At 27.4% G+C, this 22,076-nt stretch overlaps 1 protein-coding gene across 1 annotated transcript; it reads left to right on the top strand.

The window, feature by feature from the left end:
• Nucleotides 1-2,906: 2,906 nt before the first annotated feature.
• On the top strand, nucleotides 2,907-21,124 carry LOC129969083 (procathepsin L-like). The gene is made up of 9 exons (XM_056083493.1): nucleotides 2,907-3,063; nucleotides 6,719-6,826; nucleotides 8,585-8,734; nucleotides 10,392-10,538; nucleotides 12,165-12,288; nucleotides 14,634-14,734; nucleotides 16,255-16,415; nucleotides 19,213-19,323; nucleotides 20,876-21,124. The coding sequence occupies exons 2-9, from the start codon at nucleotides 6,719-6,721 to the stop codon at nucleotides 20,973-20,975; spliced, it is 1,002 nt and encodes a 333-aa protein (XP_055939468.1). The 5' UTR covers nucleotides 2,907-3,063; the 3' UTR covers nucleotides 20,976-21,124.
• Nucleotides 21,125-22,076: the final 952 nt, after the last annotated feature.

The raw sequence follows: 22,076 nt of genomic DNA, 5'->3' as shown, positions 1-22,076 counted from the left end.
TTGTCGAATGGCAACAGTAAATATCAACAAAGCATCATACATACGTATCAGACTACTTCATAGATTGTTTTTACAACTGTTTTTAATTCAACACTTCGCTTAATTAATTAATAGATCTACAAAATATTATTAGAATTCCTCTGGCTTGCCATGTTTTTAAAGACTCGATTCAGTCAGAAGAAAAAATATGTAAAAGAAGTAAGGATGTTAGAAAGAAGCATCAAACAAAGTTTCATTGAGTCCGAAATTTTTGAATCGTCACCAAATGGATAGTTAGTGCGAGTTACCTATGAAAACAAATGTTCGTATTTTCTAAATCCCGAAAATAGTTTTTGCATTTTTTTAAAAAAAAATTTCATAAAAATGTGTTTTTAATGATGTCAGTTTCATTTTCATATAATTTTATTAATTTCTTTTTAATATTTTTTTAAACATACCGTGGTTTTCAATCTGAAACAATGTTATGATGAAATTCAAACGCATCCTTTAACGTACTCAATCTCATGCGTTTGCCAGTGTTGAAATTTAAGCATTGTCTTCTTTGAACCTTAGAAAAGACTTTCGCTTCCACATTTATTTCATAGTATATATATATATATATATATATATATATATATATATAAAGCTTGCATCTCAGTAATTTGTATTGATTGATTCAATTAAATTCATGCCTTTCAGTAATATAAAATAAAATGATGAAATTAAAAAAAGAATGCATTGCTTATTAATCATTTCATTGCTTGAAAATAGCAATAATCTGGATGAGCAAAGCCTTCAAAGGCGGATAATTTTCCTTATTTAACAAATGTGTAATTCCTTTATTCTTCAAAGCTAAAGAGGAAAGACTCTAATACTTTATATATAATAAATTGAACAGTTACCGTACTGGGTACAGTTATTTTTAAAAATTATACTTTAGCATTTTTCTCCCTTTAAGTTTAAATAATCTTTTTCTTTTTCTTTTTCAAAGGATAAACAATACTCCCCATTAAAATCCTACAGACATTTGGAATACAAAATGGCTAAATTGTGAAGCAAGGCAGAATTAAAAATAGAATATTATGTATTTATTAAGCAGGTGGTTTGCTTTTGGAGTTATAAATGATAGAATACGTTTTAAAGGACTTTACCTGCAGAAAAACTGTGATTAACTAAGAAGATTATTCATTCAAAATTACTAATGAATTTGGAATTATAAAAACAATCTGCAGTTGTGGGGAAGATTTTATGAATCTGGAATAATTAATAGATAATCGATGGTACATTAGCCAAAGCTACTGTAACTGAGAGTCCTTATATGCAGATCATAACGATAAGAAGTCGTTGGATAAATAAATGCTTTTAAACTGAAACACAAACACGAATGCTAGAATATTATATCATAAAAAGATCAGGATGTTAAATCACGCTAATTTGTTCATCTTCAAGTCAGTTGCATTTATTTGTATAGGATTTTCTGCATTTAGGTTATGAGATATCAAGCATTCATTTCTAAATTCTTGTTGCCTGTCGAATCATTTGCTTTAAGATTCGAAGCGTATGTTCCTTAAAAGTTTACATCAATGCTTTGAGTTGGTCACGTCACTTGATATTTTCCAATATAATAGAATAGCAACTTTGGACTATGAATATAAATATATTCTAAAAGTGTATTCTTCGTAATAAATGTTATTTAAAAATATTCTTTTGTCCTTCATAATAGAACTATATCATTTAATCGTTCACTAAAGTTTTCCGCATTGATAAAGAGGTTTTTACTTATTATTTATTCCAGTTTGATAATGATTTCTAGTAATAAAATTAATGTGTTTGGTACTCCTGAAAGTTTAGCTTCTTTCTGTATATATCAGTCAAAATTGTGTGAGCAGAAAGTGCGTATTCTGTGCTTAGTTTCTTTGAAATTCATCTTAAGTTGAACGGAGTATCATTGTAATGCTTGATTATAAGGAAATGCCGTATATAAATATGTAATTTAAAGGCTAAAGTAACTATCTGTTATATATTCCGTCTTTTGTTTTTCATTGAAATGATTTTATTGATCTTTTTATAAAAATGTCATTTTAAAAAAATATCAAATATTTTCAAAACAACACATAATTGTACTGTAACACAACTTTTTGTGCCTATATATGTATAACTTACTCGGGCCAAAAATTTTATAAAAATTCGGAAGTTAATGAGTTAAATTAATTAAATCGTTATCCAAAATCGATGAGTCAAAATGAATTATTGTCTAAAGTCGTTTTAACCAAAGAATGATCTCAGTGAACTGGTAGGAATCAATGTTTTCAGTATATATATCAATTCTAACTAATAGATTCTAGATTCAACTGTAATAGATAGATAACTATATAATAGATAGATTCAACTCTATCATTCTTATAGAGTTGTGCAGGAAAATAGAAGAATAAGCAAGGGATTTTTTTTGAGGGAAACGTATGAGGCTACAGAACAAATTTTAAAAACATTTAATCTTGATTTAATTATGAAAATAAGAGGATTCATAAAATTCTGAGCTTCTTATTCTTTTTTTTTCCTTCCGTCTACTCTTCTCTGATAATTGCAGCATAACTGCAGGTAAAATAAAAAAAAGTGAAATTTGTTTACTTTGAAATAACTGATGACATCCAATAGCATAATGAAAAGTTTTGTGAAATGCAAAATCATTCTAAAAAATATACAAGCGGCGGTGAATACAATTCAGATAGAATTCCGATAAAAAAAATTGATGTAATATTTTTATTTAATGATAAGCTGTACTAAAAAAGCAAATTCAACCTGTAACATATGGCGTAATTGCAGCTATTTTATTAAAATGGATGCATCTGCAAATTTTTGTAGTTCCAAGAAATTTATGCGAGTAATACCAGATTAAAAAGTTTAATTTATATTTCTTATATAATATTTATGATTAAAGGAGGCAAGACGATTATATGACGTAAATTCTAAAAAGACTTATAAAAGACAATCAGAACGTGTGATCAGACACTGTCAGGTCGCTTTGGATACAAGCACAGTGTATTCTTCAAGTCATTCACTTTTGAAGAGATTTCAGGCAAGTCAGTAAGTAATTTTTTTGTTTATGACTTTATATAAACTTTTGGAGACTTTTCTTCGATGTTATCTGTATCTCTACTAATAACAAAAACGAATGAGCTTGTGTCTATGTTTCTGTATGTGTGTTGGCGCTCTACGGGCCACATCATTTGCCCTACAGCTAACAAATTTAGAACTTATTCATTGTAGTGACCAAAATTGTGGAAACAACAATGAAAAAGTGCATTTTTGGGATTTAGTTGTTCATAACAGCAATTTTATTAATAGGAATATCATAAAGTTATGTGCAATTTTAAAGATAATTTAAGCAAATATTTATGAAAAAAATGCTTTTATAATGGTTATTTGTAACAGAGCAGCAGTTATAAGAAAGGAAATAAAATATATCAATGATGATATGTACTAACCTTTTCACTTATAGTGGTTAATATTTAGTTGGGTAATTTTTGGCATCAATTAAGCCTTACAAAAAAAAGAAGTGAACATAATTTGATGAGTTACATTCTTGATAAAATTAACTTTAAAAGGATTTATCACTTTAAAGTATTATTGCAAATACTATTGCTGTTATGAGGAATTAAGTCTCTAAAATACAATTTTTCCCAAATGTTTTCATAATTTTGGCCGCTAGTGTACTTGGGAGAGTAGGCCTGTAACCTCGGATCCATTCTTTTGAAATTTTAGTTAGAATTTTAATTCATTAAAAATTAAGCTGAATTTTGATGTTTTCCTATGATAACTGTCGAAAATACTGTTGCTCAAAAATAAATTTGACAGCGTTTCAAAATTAAAATAAAATGTATTTTTAATCATACTAATTTAACAATTTCACAGATTTTTCCTGATTTTTGGTCATTTTTTAAAAAAAGGATTATTTGCCTTATTTCTAACGATAGCTAATATATTATTGACTTGAAATTCAACCGTTTTCATTGCTTCGTCAAATACTTAATCACGAGATTTTGTGTCATTATAGAAAGCTAACGGAGAAAGATCAAGTTTTATTTGTCTATAGTTTACAAGATAAATAAAAAGTAAATTTGCAAGACCATGGAAGTTAGAAACCAGAAAATTTCTGTTTTAATATCGCTAAGATGTCTTGGGACTGGTCTCTATTAGGAAAATTCATGTATACAAAAAACAAAACATATTTAAGACAATTAAAACAACATGATTTAAATGTCAGAAAATTTAATGAATCTATGGGCATGAAATTACGTTTAAGTAATTTAACTGAAATTTAATATAGCCAATACTCTTGGCAGACTAGCCCTCGCTAAAGACGGCTTGTAAAAAATATACAAAGAGAATGTTTTAATAAACAAAAAAAATCGTCCTCGAAATTTTGATTAACTATTACATTTTTGATTAATTTTACTTCCTATTTTTTTCTTGATTTATGCCTGATTATAAGCATACCCCATGATTTAAGAACTAGACGAGATAGAAGATGAAATTTGATATGGGATATTTATATCATAATTATAGATCCTTATCTAAATTTGTTCTGAATTTTTGTACGAGAAAATTGTTTTTTTTTATCTCTTTGCAAATGAATATGATATTAAATCAGAGCATAATATTTGGGTAATGAACATAACATTTGAAATGTTGTTGACAAAGAACTAGCAAAACATTTAGCATGGACATAATATTTGAAATGTTTTAATTAAAAAAAAAATGGCATAACATTTGGCATGAGCGTGATAACGAGAACAGCTTTTGGCAGGGACTTTTGGTTTGAGCATAACATTTGAAATGTTGTCGCCAACGAATTAACATAATCTTTAACATGGACCTTAAGAAAAATGACACGAGTTTATAATGCTAAATAACGGCATTTAAATTAATGCTCAGAAAGTGATTCGACAAGCTTTAATGAAATTCATGTTTCTTGCACAAAATTCGAAAGAGGAAGATCTTTTATATTGAATTACAAATTATTTATAAGGCGTCTTTCTAGAATTCTTGGAACATTTATGGAAAATATTATAAATTTAATTAATATTATAGGTTTAATTTATCCTTTTAATGCTTAGTTAAAAATACCCATATTCATATTTTATTAAGAAAGAATTAAATGGGTCTTTTATAGCATCTTGGATTCGTAAAATTAAGAGAATCAATGCATATTTTTATTTATCTAATAACGAAATCCTGGAAAATGTAGTTCAGAATCTTTAATTATTTAATAAATTTTTAATAAATCGAAATTAGTTTTCGAAACAATTGAAATATAACTCTATATAACGAGATATGTCATCTACAGTAAACAATTGCTGTGAAGTTATTCTTAAAAATATTTGGAGGATAACTTTTCAAAATTTTGTTTAATATTTTAAATATTTTTAATAGTTAAAAATTATTAAATTTAATGTATTTTCTTTAGATATCACATTAGACAAACATATAACACTTAAAAGAATTAAGATTATAAATTTATTATTAATAATTAATCAGTTATTAATCAGTTTTCCACTCTGGCTCGTCCGAGCATGATTAACTTGTCAAATGGTGGAACTGTTTTTTTGTTACCTCCATACTTTCTAGTAGTAAAGGAAAAAAAATATTGTAATCGAAAAAAAAACAAAAAAAACCCTTGAAATTTAAATTTTGATCAGTCTTCCCGTTTCAAACCTCTCTGAGTTCAAAAAACTTAATTTTTGAATTATGTCTGTTTTGAACACAATAATTCAGAAACTCTTTGAGCTAAACGGATGAAATTTGGTTTGTAAACTTAAACCTGATTTGTAATTTTTTATCAGATTTTGAAGGAAATCCATTGGGAAGTAATTTGCCTATTTGGCTATTCGAGTATCAGTGAATTAATTAACTATGAAAAGTAAAGTAAATCAAATACATATAAATAAAATTTGATACACATGTTTCGATCTAAAAACAAATTTTGAACCCAGTCTCTCAAAGCATCGATCATCTGTTGGTTTGTACTCTCGCATACGTGTAAATTCAATAACTCAAATCAATGCAATTCGATATGTGACTTTATGACTACAAATATAGTAATGTGTCAAATTTTGGCTTCACCCTGTCCTAAAAATGACATATTTGCACAATAGATTCAATAAAAATATTAGTTTCACGCCAAAGACCTATAATTCATAGCTATTGTTCGCCAGTATATGCAAGATATTTTCTGCCATATTCAAAGCCCACACTTTTAAGAGGAAGGAAGGGGATAAGACCCTTTTAAGAGAGTATGTGCGAAAATTTGGGGAACATCACTGCTGCTGGATATGTATTATATCATTGCGTGTTCCGTTTACATTTCTAATTTTCAAACATTAATGGAAGTGCTAAAAATATACGGCTAACTTAATTTTATTTTTAAATCGAGAAGATATGAACTAAGTTTGCAATTGCATCAAAAATAGAGCTATAATGCCATTGAATTATTTCGGCCAATGGCATTATCATTGAATGAAAATGGCACTCTCACTTTTTAGTAGAAAATATTAATAGAAATAATTCATAGAAATGTTATTCATAAAACTACCTAAATTATTGATATCAGAATATGAAAATTGTATAAATCATTCTTATAAATGAATGAACAAATAATTCTTATTTCATATAAAAAAAGTTAACATTTCAAATAATTTTTTTATCTCTGTTCTTATCGATCTGTCATTCTACTTTTCAGATGGCTTTCCACATTTTTCTGGTGTCCCTATTTCTCTTAAATGCACTTCGAACTTTTGATACCCTTCAAGCTGATTCGGATCCAGATGTTCGTTGGGAAACTTTTAAGGTATAACGGTATACAATATTAATTCAATTTATCTCCTTATAAATCAATTAGGTTTTGATTGCATGTGAAATCTGATATAAAAAACAAAATTAAAATTAATATTTTCTTCATGATGTTATCTAAACAAGTTTAGAGTCCTTTCATTTTAAACCTAAATTTTAAAAAATTAAACTGTTCAAAACCTTTGCAGAAACGTGTCTGCTTCTTTTCTGGAAAATAAGCTGATAGAAAGAGCAATGAAGGATTTTTATATGTCTTAAATATTTTTAAAAATTTTCTTTTATTATCAATATCTTGAATAAAACTTTCGAAAACTTTTTCAGAAATATATCTCAGATGGACGTATTGTCTGTATATCAGTATTAATAACAAAGACAATGAAAATGTTACTATTAAATCTTCAGAAGTTTTTCCATGCTTTCTCCCTAAATGGATTTTAAATAATTGAAAATCTCTATTCAGCCGAAACATTTATATTAGTATTTACAAACGATACCAAAAATTGTGCATTGCTGCAGATTTCTTATTTCTCCTGAGAATTTTACATTTGACGGTTTTAATTCCATTTCTTCTAACACATCGGGTCACGGGCCTGAGTCAAGGACTCGTCATAAAGAATAAAATATAACATTTTCTGATGATTAAAGTGACCTTGGAGTATATAGATAGCATCTAAATTAGAAGTTTGATTTATCTTCAAAATACAGGATTAGAATTCTTCTTTGAAAAAATTTCAAGAAAAACTGCCTCATGTGTGTATTATTTCGTTTGAAGAAAAACCGGCGAAATCCTCATCAGTTAAACATGATACTGAGAGTAGTTTTTCTTTAAATTTATCTACCAGTTTTACTAAATAACATCCATTAAAAACACAAAAGAACTCATAACCTTCATTCCTATATTCGTATTTTTATACCATGCCATTTTTCAGACCATTTCTTCAGTGAGATTATTTATGAGTCTTTGTGTTATCAATGTAATACATTTATTTCACGAACAACTCTTCCTTTTTCGATCGCCAGCCAATGCATTTACTTCATCGACAACCCTTCCGTTCTCGATCTCCAGCCTGAGAAGTAATGACAAACCGATATAATGCATTTACTTCATCGACAGCTCTTCCTTTCTCGAGCTCCAGCGCGAGAAGTAGTGACAAACTAATATAATACTAATATAATATATATAAGTAATCTAACTAATATAATATATAATTTACTTCACCGACAACTCTTCCTTTCTGAGACATTTTCCGAGTGTATTGTTTTGAAATTCTGGTTTTGGCTGTGCCCAGTGGGTAGGCTTTGAAGCCAGATACTTTCAGATTTGAATTAGCCTCGACTCGAAATTCTAATTAGTAGTGATTAGTAGTATTGAATTAGACTCGAAATTCTAATTAGTAGTGAATGCGGACATAGTGCACTTGAAACCAAACCAGACCTCGCTTTGGTCTGGTTTGGAAGTTTGAGGAAGAACTTTAGAGACCAGAAATCGTTCTTGTTATCTGTTCAGGATTTAAAATTACGAAGTTTATCTTAAATGAATCCTCGTTTTACTTCCTAAAGAGGGCGTTAATGTTACTAAATTAAACTTAATTTGGCATCCCTGGGTATCTATGAAAACTACCTTGTTTGAAAATTTGGGCTCTCTGTGACGAACATCTTATATTCAGACATGAATGTGCTTAAAGTAATAATTTTGATTCATGTAGTTTATTGGATTTTTTTTATTTTGATAAATATTTTTTTCTTCGTATTTTAGAAAACATATGGAAAAACCTACAAGGCTGAAGAAGAAGAAATGAGAAGAAAAACTTTTGAAAAGAATTTTCGAAAAATTTCCGAACATAACCAACGATATGAGCAGGGATTGCATTCTTTCCATTTAGGTTTTAATGAGTTTGCTGATATGGTAAGCAGTTTTAACTTGTTGTTCAATTTTATTTTGTCAAGGGATGTCTATTTATTTCCTACTTGAATGTAGTCACATTGCTAAATTCATGATATATTTTTGCAATTTTATATAAATATGGATTGAGCAATACTTTGATTTAACTAACACTAGTATTTCCATTTAAAACAATGTTATTTTCATCCTGTTAATTAATATTAGCATGTCAAATATTTGGTTTTCTTCAATTCAAATTATTATGGAAGAGTATGTTTCTTTGAAGGGAACTTTGAAATATTTGAGAAGTTTATCTTCTGAGAACTGGCAGCAGTTTTTGAAATCTGTCTATAAAATATTTGTCATACCTTTTAATAACCACATTTTTCATTTGTTATGGGATTTAGCATATTTTGAAAAGATTATTTGTTCTCCAATTTTGATTTCTGTCGTTTCATTGCATTCAGAGGCGACTAGGAAAAATTATCGCCCTTAAAAATGTTATACAGATAAGCAGGATATTTCTACAACAGAATAAATTTTTCTGACTTAATGGAAGCTACGAGAATGCTAAGTCATGCACTTTACAATTATATCGCGTATAAAGAAAAAATTCAAATATTCGACGTCATTTTAACCACGTCATTAAATCAGCGTTATAAATGTTGGCGGTTTTACTAAAGTATTGAAGTCCATCAAAAAATTGACTGATGGTATTTATTTTTCGGAGTAACGTGAGGGAAATTTTGAAAATAAATTAAGGAACCAACAAGAAAATATTATCTAAAATTTTTAATATATTAAAGAATGAATTTTCAGCAAACAAATTGATAAGAAATAATTTCTTTTTGTATTTTAATATTCATTTTTTAAAGTTGTATTAATATTTTCAAAATGCTAAATAACTAAAATATTTTTAGTAACCATTGAATTGAATATTTTTGCAATGTTATTTGTTGAATAGATTTAATTCTGCTTTGATAGATGCAATAAAAACAATAAAAGAATAATCAGACGAAATCCCAGGAAATTATACTGAAGAGAAGTTGATTAAAGATATATAAAGCTCTTCTTTTGCTTCCATATATCCTACAGAGTTATTGTAAAAATGAATGGTTTTCTTGCTGCGCTTTTAAAAATAGACAATTTGCATTTAGGAATTTCATCGTTTTATCTGTTTTTTTCCCTTCGTCATAATTAAAGAAGGATTTTTTTTGAGGGTGGGCGTTCTATGACTTTAAAAAATGTTTCGACAGTATGTGAAGGACGATAAATAGCATATCGAGCTTTTGAATGATGGCCAAGACAGTACTTAAGGGAAATTGAACAGACATTTTTGTTTCTAACTACAGAGTTACATTTACAGTGCAGAGAGGCAAGCGATGGTTCTGTTGAATCATCCATATAGTCCAAAAAGGCATAGTCATTCGATTTCTGTTAGTTTCCAGGCATAGGCAGTTTTTAAAGATGGTCATCACGTGTTAGCGATATTTGTATTTCGGAAAAATTCCTAACTCTCCTTAACCAAATTATGGCAATAACAGCCGAAATAATTGTCATTGTTTACTCATTGTTATGTTAATAAGTAAAACTACATCAAACTTTCCCTGATCACACTCTATATATCAGAATACGCTTTCTGGATTTCTTATGTAATTTGAGTCGGTTTATTTTTTTTCAGGTGTTAGAAGAGTTTGCGAAAATGGTGAATGGATATATAAGCTCAGAAACCGAGGCTCCAATTCCTTTTGTAGTTCCTAGCAATTTTAATGCACCAGATAGTGTTGACTGGAGAAACCAAGGAGCAGTTACGGAAGTTAAAAACCAAGTAAAATAATCTTCTATTAAAGTCATTCATAATCCATTAGGTAATTTTTTTCGTCAAGGGAGAATTATCCCAATTGAGAATCATCATTTCTATTAATAGATACAAGTTTTGAGTTTCCTTTAAAGTTTTAATCCCTTGGTTATTTAAATAGCTAGATTCCCGATGGTTTCATCTTTGTTCTTCTCCATAAATCCCTTTAGATTTCTTCCTTTTTAATCATAAAATATATAAGCTCTTTTTTCTTAAAAAATTAATTCAGGACGAAAGTTTTTTGGAACTTTTACAATGCGTAAAATATATTCATTATATTAATAAATAACGGCGTTAAATGTATAGTAATATTTTCAATATCAGCAAGTAACACAAGGAAAGTCCCTGATTGTTATTTGTTTTAATGGCAAACTAGCCAAGTGTCAGTCAGTGGGGTGTAGGTTTCTCTTCCTGATTAAACTATCAATTACTTCGAATTTCTATTAGTGGAATAAAAAATATCAATTTTGACGTAGTTTTCTCCTTGTGGATAGTATGCTTGTGTTTTTCATACAAATAATAGAAAAAGTTTATTAAAGCATATTTTTTCAGTGTATCAAGATAAATAACTTTTTAATCGAAAATATATAGCTACAAATCAAACTGGTGCTTTAGAAAAAAAATACTCTACTTAAATTGGAATTCAAATCACTTTTATAATGAAAGTTTAATTATTGATGCATTTTGAGGATTTCTTTTAATTTGATTTAATTATAGTTTAATGGTCTCATTGTATTGTTTGCAACACCTAACAGTTTTATAGGTTTTTTTAGATATTCATATTTTTGATAAAAATAATATTTTTTATTCTGCAAACTTATATTTTTCGTAATTCATAATAATAATTATTATCAGATCTTACTTTCAATTTTCCTCGAATTCACTGTTGATTCACTGGAATGATAATTATACAATTAAGCGATTATTAAGCTCTGAAAGAGGGTTGGGTTGATACTTGGTTTATCAATAAATGGAGACTCAGTATTGACTTGCACATCAAGTTGAAACTTATTCTCGGCTGATGGCGAACTATTCTATATAGTCCATATGGTTTTTATCTAATTGATGCAAGATCGCCTGAATGAAAATAAATGAATTCGAGTAGGCTATTAATCCAGACCAAAAACTTGTACCGATTGCCTTATACTCTACCACTTTTGTGTACTTGATACAAGAATGAGGGTGATACAATATTATCCAAACGTAATCTTAAATTATTAAAATATTGTACTATGATCGAAAAGAAATTACCTAATACTCTTTTCTTCTACCACTCTCTCTTACTCTTTTCTTGGTACTTGGCACAAAGTATCAGGTTGGTACAATATCAACCAAACCCTCTCTGAAATTATTAAAATTTTATACTATAATCGGAAGAAAAGAACTCTACAAAATTTCAGGATTATAATGTGAGAAGGAAAAGAAAAAGAATAAATCTGAAGAAAATCAAGACAATAAAAATAAAAAAAAGTAAATTCTGAACATTTACAGATTTGATATTTCCTAAAATTACTTTTATTTTTTGCATTTTCTTTTAACAAATAATTTTAAAATATCTGTAAACAATTATGAATTTTTTGTCTCTTTTTGTATCAGGGACAGTGTGGATCATGTTATTCCTTTTCTGCTACTGGCGCTTTAGAAGGACAACATAAATTGAGACGAGGAAAGTTGGTTTCTCTCAGCGAGCAAAATATAATTGATTGCTCTCATAGGGAAGGTAAATTATCATGGTTATATCTGATATGTTGTGAAATACATATAATACATATAATTTGCGAATACAACAGTCAAACGTAAACAAACTGTTATGAGAATTTCAGACTGCTTCATTGACTGTTTTTACAGCTCCACTTAATTCCACACTCCTCTAATTAATGGAGCTACAAAATAATGTTACAAATGATCTCAATAGGGCTTGCTGTGATACCAAAAACTCAAGAGAATTTGAGAAAAAAGATGTAAGAGAAATCAAGAAATACACATCAAAACGGAAAGTTTAACTGAATACGAAAATAGGCTTAACCACCGATAGATGAGCAATCATTGTAATTTTCCAATGGGAATCGATGGCCCTATCTTCCAAAATTATTAATTTCACAAAAATGGTTTGTACATTATTTTAAAACTCATAAATTACCCTTTTAGTGATATTAATTTCATATATGTACATGTTTTTCGTTATTTTTACAACTTTTTAATGTTAATGTATTTCAAAATTTGTAGTAATTATTTTAATCCTGTGATGAAATTCTGATTCACACATCAAACACGTGTTTTTGGCAATGTTAAAATTGAAATATAAAGGGCTTTCTTTGTACATTAATTCCGAAATAGGATTTGCACTTGAGTTTTCATTGGGAACGATATACACTTTTTAAAATTGTGCCTGCATCAATTTATAAATGGGTGATTCAATTAAATTCAGGTTTTTTTAATCGTATTAAATAATATATTGAAATTAAAAGCAATACATCCCATATTGTTTAAAAGCTTAAAAAAGTCAATAATTTGGACTAACAAGCTGGTCGCAAAAGGCGACTAGAACTTTGTATATAGCAATATTGCAAAAATTATTTATTTTAAGAATTATTTAACAGATTATGTATTTAAATGATTATTTGTATTCAGAGATAACCTAAATATCAACTTCTAGTGAAATTTAAAATAAATTTTAATGTTATTTAAAAATTCATTTGCATTTTTGAAACTTTACTTGTATTAGATAACAAAATTCTTTTTTTAAAGTAAATTTAATATGTTTTGTCGATGAATTTAGTTTTTAATTAAAAACTTGTACTACCCCTAAGAAGATTATTTTCAATTATTCGACAGATTTTATTGTATTTTTCTTAAAACTGTTATCGCGATATGTTTAAAATAACTTATCAAATCTAATAACATTACATTTAAAAATGTTCCTAATAGTACAAATTAATTCTTATGATTCTTAAAATACTGAAATGGAAAAGCAGATGCTATCTTTTATAGTCTAGCTTAAGAAGTATCCAACCACTTTTATCGAAGTAAACATTTCTTATTAAAAAATTTGCGCCGAAAATCTTTTTTAGCTTGTTTAATTAAATTTGAAATAAATAGGATGAAATTTTATTTTTTCAATCACTTTAGACATAAGCAAAGTTAATATAACAGAATAAATTTCTAAAAATGTTTACTGAAGTTTATTAACAGGTCATTGAAATCATTTTTTTATTTAATTAGAAAGCGAGTGAAATTATGTTGTTAAATGATATCTATCAAAGCTATATGTCCTCTGAATTTTTTTTATTAACTCAGAGGATGGCAAATTATCAGTAGCTTTTAATTCCAAAAATGAATTTCTGCTCACATCAGAAAGTGACGCGCTTCATTATAAATTAAGAATCAGTTTTGCATTGTTCAATTTTGTGTTATTTTAGCTTACGTTATTTAAACTATTTAACCAATTATGTTTTATTTTTTATTTTTTTAATTAATGAATGTTATATGTCATAAGGTTAAAAAGTTTTGCACCTTAAAGAACACAGCACACATTATGATGTACTTTTATAAATATTTTTCATATTTTTTTAAATCAGTTTTCATATTTCTTACTTTTATTAACTCTGAATTAGTAACTAAAAATTCGGTAGGCACATTCGTATTATTTCGTATATATTCGGTTTTTTCTGTCGCATTTTACTTTAATTTTATCTTTTAATGGTTTTGACAGCTGCATAGGTAAGATGCGAAGTTACATTTATCACGTGATCAGGACGTTAGATGAGAGGTAACAACAAGCGAAAAATTATAAAATATAAATTTCTCCATGGAGTTCTTTTCAAATGCTTTTATAAAATAAAATTCTCTTTTCTTTTTTATTTAAATTATATTGGTTGACAACTATATGAGCTAATTATAGAAATGCGTATCATATGCAATAAGTAAGCTAGCAATCATCTGCAAGAAATTGTATATTATTAACTACCTCCGAATTGTAAATGCATGTTACTTATATTTCATAAGCAATTGTTATAAGCACTGATTAGATAAAAGCATTGAATCTATTCAAATTTAATTTTACAGGCAATGATGGATGCGATGGTGGAGATATGGATGCCTCGTTTCAATATGTTATGTTGAATGGAGGACTTGATTCTGAGAAGTCTTATCCTTACAAAGCGAAGGTAATTCTTCATTTGTAAAATTAACTTTAATGTAAAATGCAACAAATTAACTTTAAAATACAATACAAATAAAATACAATGTGCAAGAATAAACATACAGTTTTAAAGGTAGTAATGTATACTACAAGGTGTTGTGCTTAACATTCACTTGAGGCGATTATATACTTATTTAAAATCGTATAAACTTTGACATGATAATACCCTTGTTTGATGTTATGAATACATTTACTTGAAAAAATTAAAATCTATTGATACTTCATTTATGACGAAATATCTGAAGTGAAAATTTCAAGGAAAACTTAAGATTCTTTTTCAAAAAGAAATATCAAAAGCACTGAATATGTTAAAATTGCCTCTCACCCTGAATCGCTTTTATGCTGAAAGCATCAAAATGCAAAGTTTTGTTGCATGAACTAAAGAAATAAAATTCTCGATATATTTTTATCATTTGTTAGAAAAATTAATTACAGTGTTAAATTTAGAAATTTTGTTTATTCTTATTGCAATATATAGACAGCCCCTTAGAAAATTTTTAACTAAAAAAAATCTTTAACAGTATGTTACCCTTTTCTATATTTTTTTGATTGAGATGATGAGCGATGCCATAATAAAGTTGGGTGGCTAGTTTCTTTTTGCACAATTTTATATTTTTCTTGAATTTAAAATGTTTTTTTTATTAATTTCCCACAATCGGTTTCAATGTTGAAAAAAAAACAGACCATTTTCATTCTTTCTTCAGATATTTAACCCCTTGATTTTCGTCCATTTTTGAAAGCTAAGGAAAATGACCTTAATTCAACATCCATGCATTGTAAATCAGAATAAGAAAGTGAGACTTCTGATTATAATGAAAACTATAAGATGAGTTTTGGAAGAAGCATTTTTAAGAGCACCATGATGTCATTGGATTTGATTCTGTTAGAATGGTTAATATACACATTGAATTACAGCAGGTGCTATTAAATTAACACAACGTTAATGCTTGTTTTAATTTTATACTTAAAAATACTTACTTAAAAAAGCATAATAATCGAGTTATGGTAATCTTATTTAATTAAAATAAAAATAACTAACATTCCTGCCGAACCAACTAGTCACCAAAGACGACTAGTAATATGTAAATATGAATAAGACCACATAAATTGGTGTTATATGATTTTTGTGATATTATGAACTTTTAAAAAGTTCATAATTCTTAAAACGCAGATTTTGTACAATATTTGGGGATTTCTAATTTTTATTATTTACTTACACTAGGGATTTAATTTTTAAAAATATTGAAGCAATTTAAAAAAAAATGTCTCCAAATTATTAATTTTAATTAACTCTTATTATAAACATTAACAATTCCTTGAAATTTATTATTCAAATAAAATGGAGACAAAGAAAAACTGAGAGTTAAAAAATTATGTTTTTCATACCAATAACCATATATTTTAAATTCCGATTATTGGGCAGAAATTATTTCAAGTTTCCAAAACCATATATTTTTTGTTAAGGTTTAGCTTTATTCCTAACAGGTAGGTAAGTGCAATTACAAGAGGAAAAATTCAGAAACGATGTGCTTAGGTTATTCTGATGTCACTCCAAGAGACGAAGATACTTTGAAGATAGCCGTGGCAATGGTTGGGCCGATTTCGGTTGCTATTGATGCGAGCCATGACAGCTTCCAGTTGTACCAGTATGTATATCAATTTACGTAATGAGTAAAAAAATTTTTAAATCAAGAATTCTAAGAATTTGTTTTTTTTTTGTTTTGTTTGGATTTTTCTACCTCATTTCAACAGTATTAGGGTCTTTCTTTTTTTCCTATTCAATAATTTTGGGGATTTCGTATTCAGCAATGCATATTTTCTTTTTAACAGATCACGATTCATTACAGTTTGATTTTGATTATTAGTTTGAAAATGAGTGTTTTTGAGCATTGTCTGTCATGAGATTTTACATTTTTAAATGTTGGATTGTAGCAAAGGTTAATGAGCTGGTGATTGTTTATATTTTCTTTCAGTATTGTTTCGACTTTTTTTGTTTGATGTTTTATCATTCTAATTTTCTTTTATATAAAAACTTTACAATATTTCTTAATATATCATCCTCTTTTTGTATAAGTTTATTCACTTTTTTGCTTATTTAATCATACTTACTTTTCTTCTTGGTATTTATGCTAAGCAAAATTCATAGTTTTATAATATTCAGCAATTAATTTTGTTTGTTTATGGCTATGTCATGTCTGATTTCTTTACATTAATGGGTCACTATCACTATTATCAAACCAAATTTGAAATTATTTTTGAGTTGTGAACATTATGGATAAAAATATTCCACTGTAAGGAACTGAAGCTTTTATTGTTTCTGTATATGTAACATAAAATGTACTGCAAGTAATATATTTTATATTTTTTAATCGTTCAATCGACACGCATAAGATTTTCTACTAAAACCTTCGTTAGTCAATCTATGACAAGCCAATGCATGTAAGACTTTCTGCTGCATTATTTACTATCATTAGTTAAACTGTGACATTCAAATTTCAGATAATGCTAACAGGTTAACAACCCATTGAGACAGACACATTTTCTAGTATATTAAGAATAACAATTTTGAACTTAAGAATGCTCGATTTTAGACATTAAACTATTTCCATTATTAAAGATCAAAATAGGGAGATTCGGCTTATTTTTTTTTTTATGTTGAATAGACTTTAATATAAGTCATTTTTAAAATAAAATTTGTGATATTTACAAATAAAATTTAAAATCTGAATCAAGCAATGGTGGAATTTTTTTTAAAAAAATACATTCATTCTTAAAAATTGTTGCTTCTGTCTGAGACATAATTGGATGTTTAAAAATATAGATAAAAAATCAGAGAAATTCATCATATAAAGAAAATAAGGGCTAAAAATTACTAAAATATTGTGAAATATATTGAATATCAAGATTTCAAATTTTAAAATATTTTACTGACGAAGTTATTAATAGCAAGTCACAGAAATAATTAATTGAAATTTTGATCCATTTTTAATATTGGCGAACTACCTTGGTTGCCAGAAATGGCTTGTATTAAATAAAAACAAACTAATTTCCACAAAAATACCGCAGAAAATTAAAAGTATTTTTGTGCTATAAAAGCCTTGAGTTGTGGTGTTAAAATAGCTAAAAGTCGAAAGTGCATTCTTTCAATTCAAAAGCGCTGTGCAATATAAAAACGTAGCAATATCAATAGAAAAAATAAGGCGCAAGGGTGCTGTGTCACATATTGCAGCATCTCATTGCATGCGCAGTTTGATTCGTCATATGACTATTAAATCACATGAATTGACATTTTTATAATAGTAAAAAGATGGGAGACATTATTTTTATTCAAAATAAAATACGACAATAAAACTAACACATATACAAAAGGAATGTAAATGTGATTTTGACATTAATTAGTAGAAGTCGAAAAATTATTAAAAGAGTGCGAATCTTACCTTGAAGATTTTCCTGTTGAGTGTTTAAAAAATATCTTTTTATTGGTTATTATATTTTTTAAAGTATTATTCTAATTGAACATTTATTTTTAAAATAATTTTTTGATACGATCACTCAGTATACTCTGTATGTTTTTATTCATTATACGAAATAGCATTTCAAAAGAGTTTCCTATTTAAAAATAGTCTCAGTTTCCTAACTATTCAATATTTTAGAATTTTTTAAACAATTTTATTTGAATTTATTTATTTTATATCTGTAATAAAACACAGCAAATTTCATATGTTTATATATTTTTGATTTCAAAACAATTTTAGTATTTTTAAAAATGACTATCAGTTATTCAATTAATTTCATTGAAATTTAATTGTCACCTGGAATTGAATCTGAGGAGGGAATGCAACATAATAGAGAATTATAAAATAAAAAGTTTTGAAAATTATTAAAACAAATAAAACATTCTACATTTAATTGCTTTCGTAACAGACATATTTTAAAAAATATTTTTATTAAATTTCATATTATGTTTCTGAGTGAACTGCTCCTCAAATGATATGAGAATGATAATGAGTTTTTCAATGAGTGAATAAGAAACAAACAAAATAAGAAATGTAGTGTAGCATTTACTGATGTATGCAGCTCCAAATTATTATTAACTGCTATCTTGCAACGAAAATTTCAAATTTGCCTTCTTTGCAAAGAGTATTCATATTAATAAAGTTTAGTTTATAGAACCTCTCATTGAAAATGCAAATAATCAGAACTGGTAAATGGCAACATGATAGATGAGGTAAAATTTTATTTACTAAAATTTTTAAGTACATGTCAAAGGTTTATCCCTCATTTGATACGAATTTGATCGTTATTTTCACTGTAAATCTAATGTATAGTTTAGTCTTAATTTGAATCACAGATGGCGTAGGTAGGGACTTCGATTTAAAAATATTAACTATTATTTGTAACATATTGGAACCCAAATATAATATATCTTATTTTTCTTTGAAGAGGTGGGATATACAATGAACCCAATTGCAGCAGCACTTATTTGGACCATGGTGTACTTGCCGTTGGATATGGATCTGAAGATGGAAATGATTACTGGCTCGTCAAAAACAGGTATGATGTTAAATGTTTACTGTAAGTAAACTGCTCACATGGAACAAATTATGAAGAAACTGGCCTTATATGAGATATTCTATGTTTTTTTTTCATGAGGAGTCATTACTCAGAGAGAAGGAGATGATTTACTTTTAGAGGCAATATTGGCAACTCGTATAATAGTGCATTTTTCAATATTAAAATTTTTCAATATTCAATTATTATTATTATCATTCATTTATGTAAATGAATTAATGTAAATGAATGATTCATTAATGTAAATGAATTAATGTAAATGAACGATTCATTAATGTAAATGAATGATTCATTAATGTAAATGAACGATTCATTAATGTAAATGAATGATTCATTAATGTAAATGAATGATTCATTAATGTAAATGAATGATTCACACGAAATGGATAAAAAGGGAACAGATTATATATTAGATATTTCTGTATTTTTCTCATAAGGAGTCTCCACTCACGAAGAAGTAGAGTGAGTTCACTCTCATGGATATTACTGGCAACTCATTCAACATTGCATTCCATGTAGATCACAACTCATTTAACACTTTGTGTAAATGAGTGATTCAGGCTAAACAAATTAAAAGAAATTTGACTATATATTAGATATTTCTATAACTTTTTTACTCAAGAGTTTCTATCCTTTTAAATTTTAGGTTAAATACATTTAAGTAATCTTTAAAAGAAAGATTTACAGTTAGATAAGATGTAAAAAAATTTAGATAAAATTTATGTATATCATGCATAGTTATTTATTATGGGATTGTTTTTAAAATGGTATTGTGTAAGAGAATAAAATTTTGAGAGATAGTTACGCTTTATAGATTCTAGTTTTTAAATGCTTATATTATTCCTTCTCTAAAGTTCAAATTTTATTCCGTCATAAAAGAAAATAGGCTTTTAAAAATAATATTTAACTGGAAATTAAATTTACAAATGAAAATAAGAAATAAAGCTTCAAAATGATTTTTATTCCAATAAATATTTATTTTAGTCGTGAAACTGAGACGATATAACTTTTGAAGACATAGTTTACGTGAAAAAAATTGAAGAAATTTAGATATGTTATTAGAATATTAATTCTAATTAGTATTTAGAAATATAAATTTTGCTGCAAGATTTTAAAATTTGTACTCAGCCGAACTGTAAAAATTTTAATGCCGTTGCGTTGGTTTTTAAAATTTATTCTTTATATTTAGAGGCGAATCTATCAATGTGGGTTAAAAGTAGCATAATTTGTTTGAACTTACATTTTATGCCGTGTTCAACGGCGGAGTAAAAAAAGTACGATATATTTTAAGTATGATAACTTTATGTTTATAAAATGACAATTTGAAAGAAAACGTGTTTTAAACCATTAGAATGAAAAATATAACCATTAGATATTCTTCCTTAAGTTTATGTTATTGCAATTGCTAATATGAAAGCTATAATTTTCGCACTTCTAAAAATTTTGTAAATTATTATCATTAAAAAATAATTGCATCTATATCTCAATGCAGCATTTCATAGATGATATTAATTCCAAGCATTTCGTTTTTCAGTTGGGGTACCGGTTGGGGAGAAAATGGTTACATTAAAATGTCCAGAAACAAAAACAACCAGTGTGGAATCGCCACAGAAGCCAGCTTTCCTGTCCTTTAAGAAAATATCATGAAACTTTGCTCAAGATGAACGTCTAATGTATCCGAATCATATTTTTCAAAAGAAAATACACTCCAAAAATTATGTTTAGAGAATGTTTGAGATGTTTAAAACTAATATTTCATGTAAAAATAAAAGAGTTACAGACATTTTGTTTTCACCAGATAATTTCTAATTTCATGTAACATAAGTCCCTATTCTTAACTGATGATTTCTTTTCAATATCGGAATCAGTCCATGACAACGTTTTTGAGTGAAGCAACTTTTTGTGATATCTAGTACACATTTCTGTTGTCTCATTATTTCGTTCTTAAACTCTAAAGGTAGATTAGACATGCAAAATCAAGGCATTTTTATGTTAGCAAATTATGTCACGAATGTCGCGTTTTTGCCCCCTAATGAAGTAAAAGAAAACTATTCATTAGATGAAGTGCACAACCCATCCTTAAAGGAAAACAAATTCACAATATCAGAACAATGAAATTGATTGAATAGTAATATTACAAGTTGTATAGAAAATGATGGAGGCAATGGGAAGTATACCAGAAAGAAAGAAACCTTTGAAGCACTTCAAACAAGTGCTTAAAGGATTATTCATAATTTTTCTATTTAAAATTTATTCAAAAATTTACTTTTCAAAATCATGCTGAAAGAATTTGCAGACCAAAAATGTGCTCACCTCGCATATTTATATTCATACAATATATCACTTATATCGATATTCATACAATAAATCAATACGTGGCAATATATTGTTTCGCTATTTTGAGTTTGTTTTCCATACATATGACTTTTATATTAATGTTTGTTTGGTGTATCTTTTTTCTTCAAATATCTTTATTAATTAAATTAAATTTATAAACAAAGAATTCCCTGTTGTGGTTAGCATTTTCGCCAATCGCCCCTCTTAATAGTTTCAAAATGTCCTTTTTTGAATGCCTGATCCACTCTTAAATTTTCTAAATGACCCTTTGGTGCACTATTTATCAAGAAAGACGAAGAAGCTCTTATAGATGGACAAAGTAAATCTATTTGCATAAAAAGAGAAAAATTTTAATAAAAAGCTTTACGCGGACTATTGATTTGTTAATTATTTTAAGT

The sequence above is a fragment of the Argiope bruennichi genome, chromosome 5 (assembly GCF_947563725.1).
Source record: "Argiope bruennichi chromosome 5, qqArgBrue1.1, whole genome shotgun sequence".
Classification (NCBI taxonomy): domain Eukaryota; kingdom Metazoa; phylum Arthropoda; class Arachnida; order Araneae; family Araneidae; genus Argiope; species Argiope bruennichi.
The sequence above is the reverse complement of the archived record's forward strand: the minus strand, read 5'-3'. Positions and strand labels throughout refer to the sequence as shown.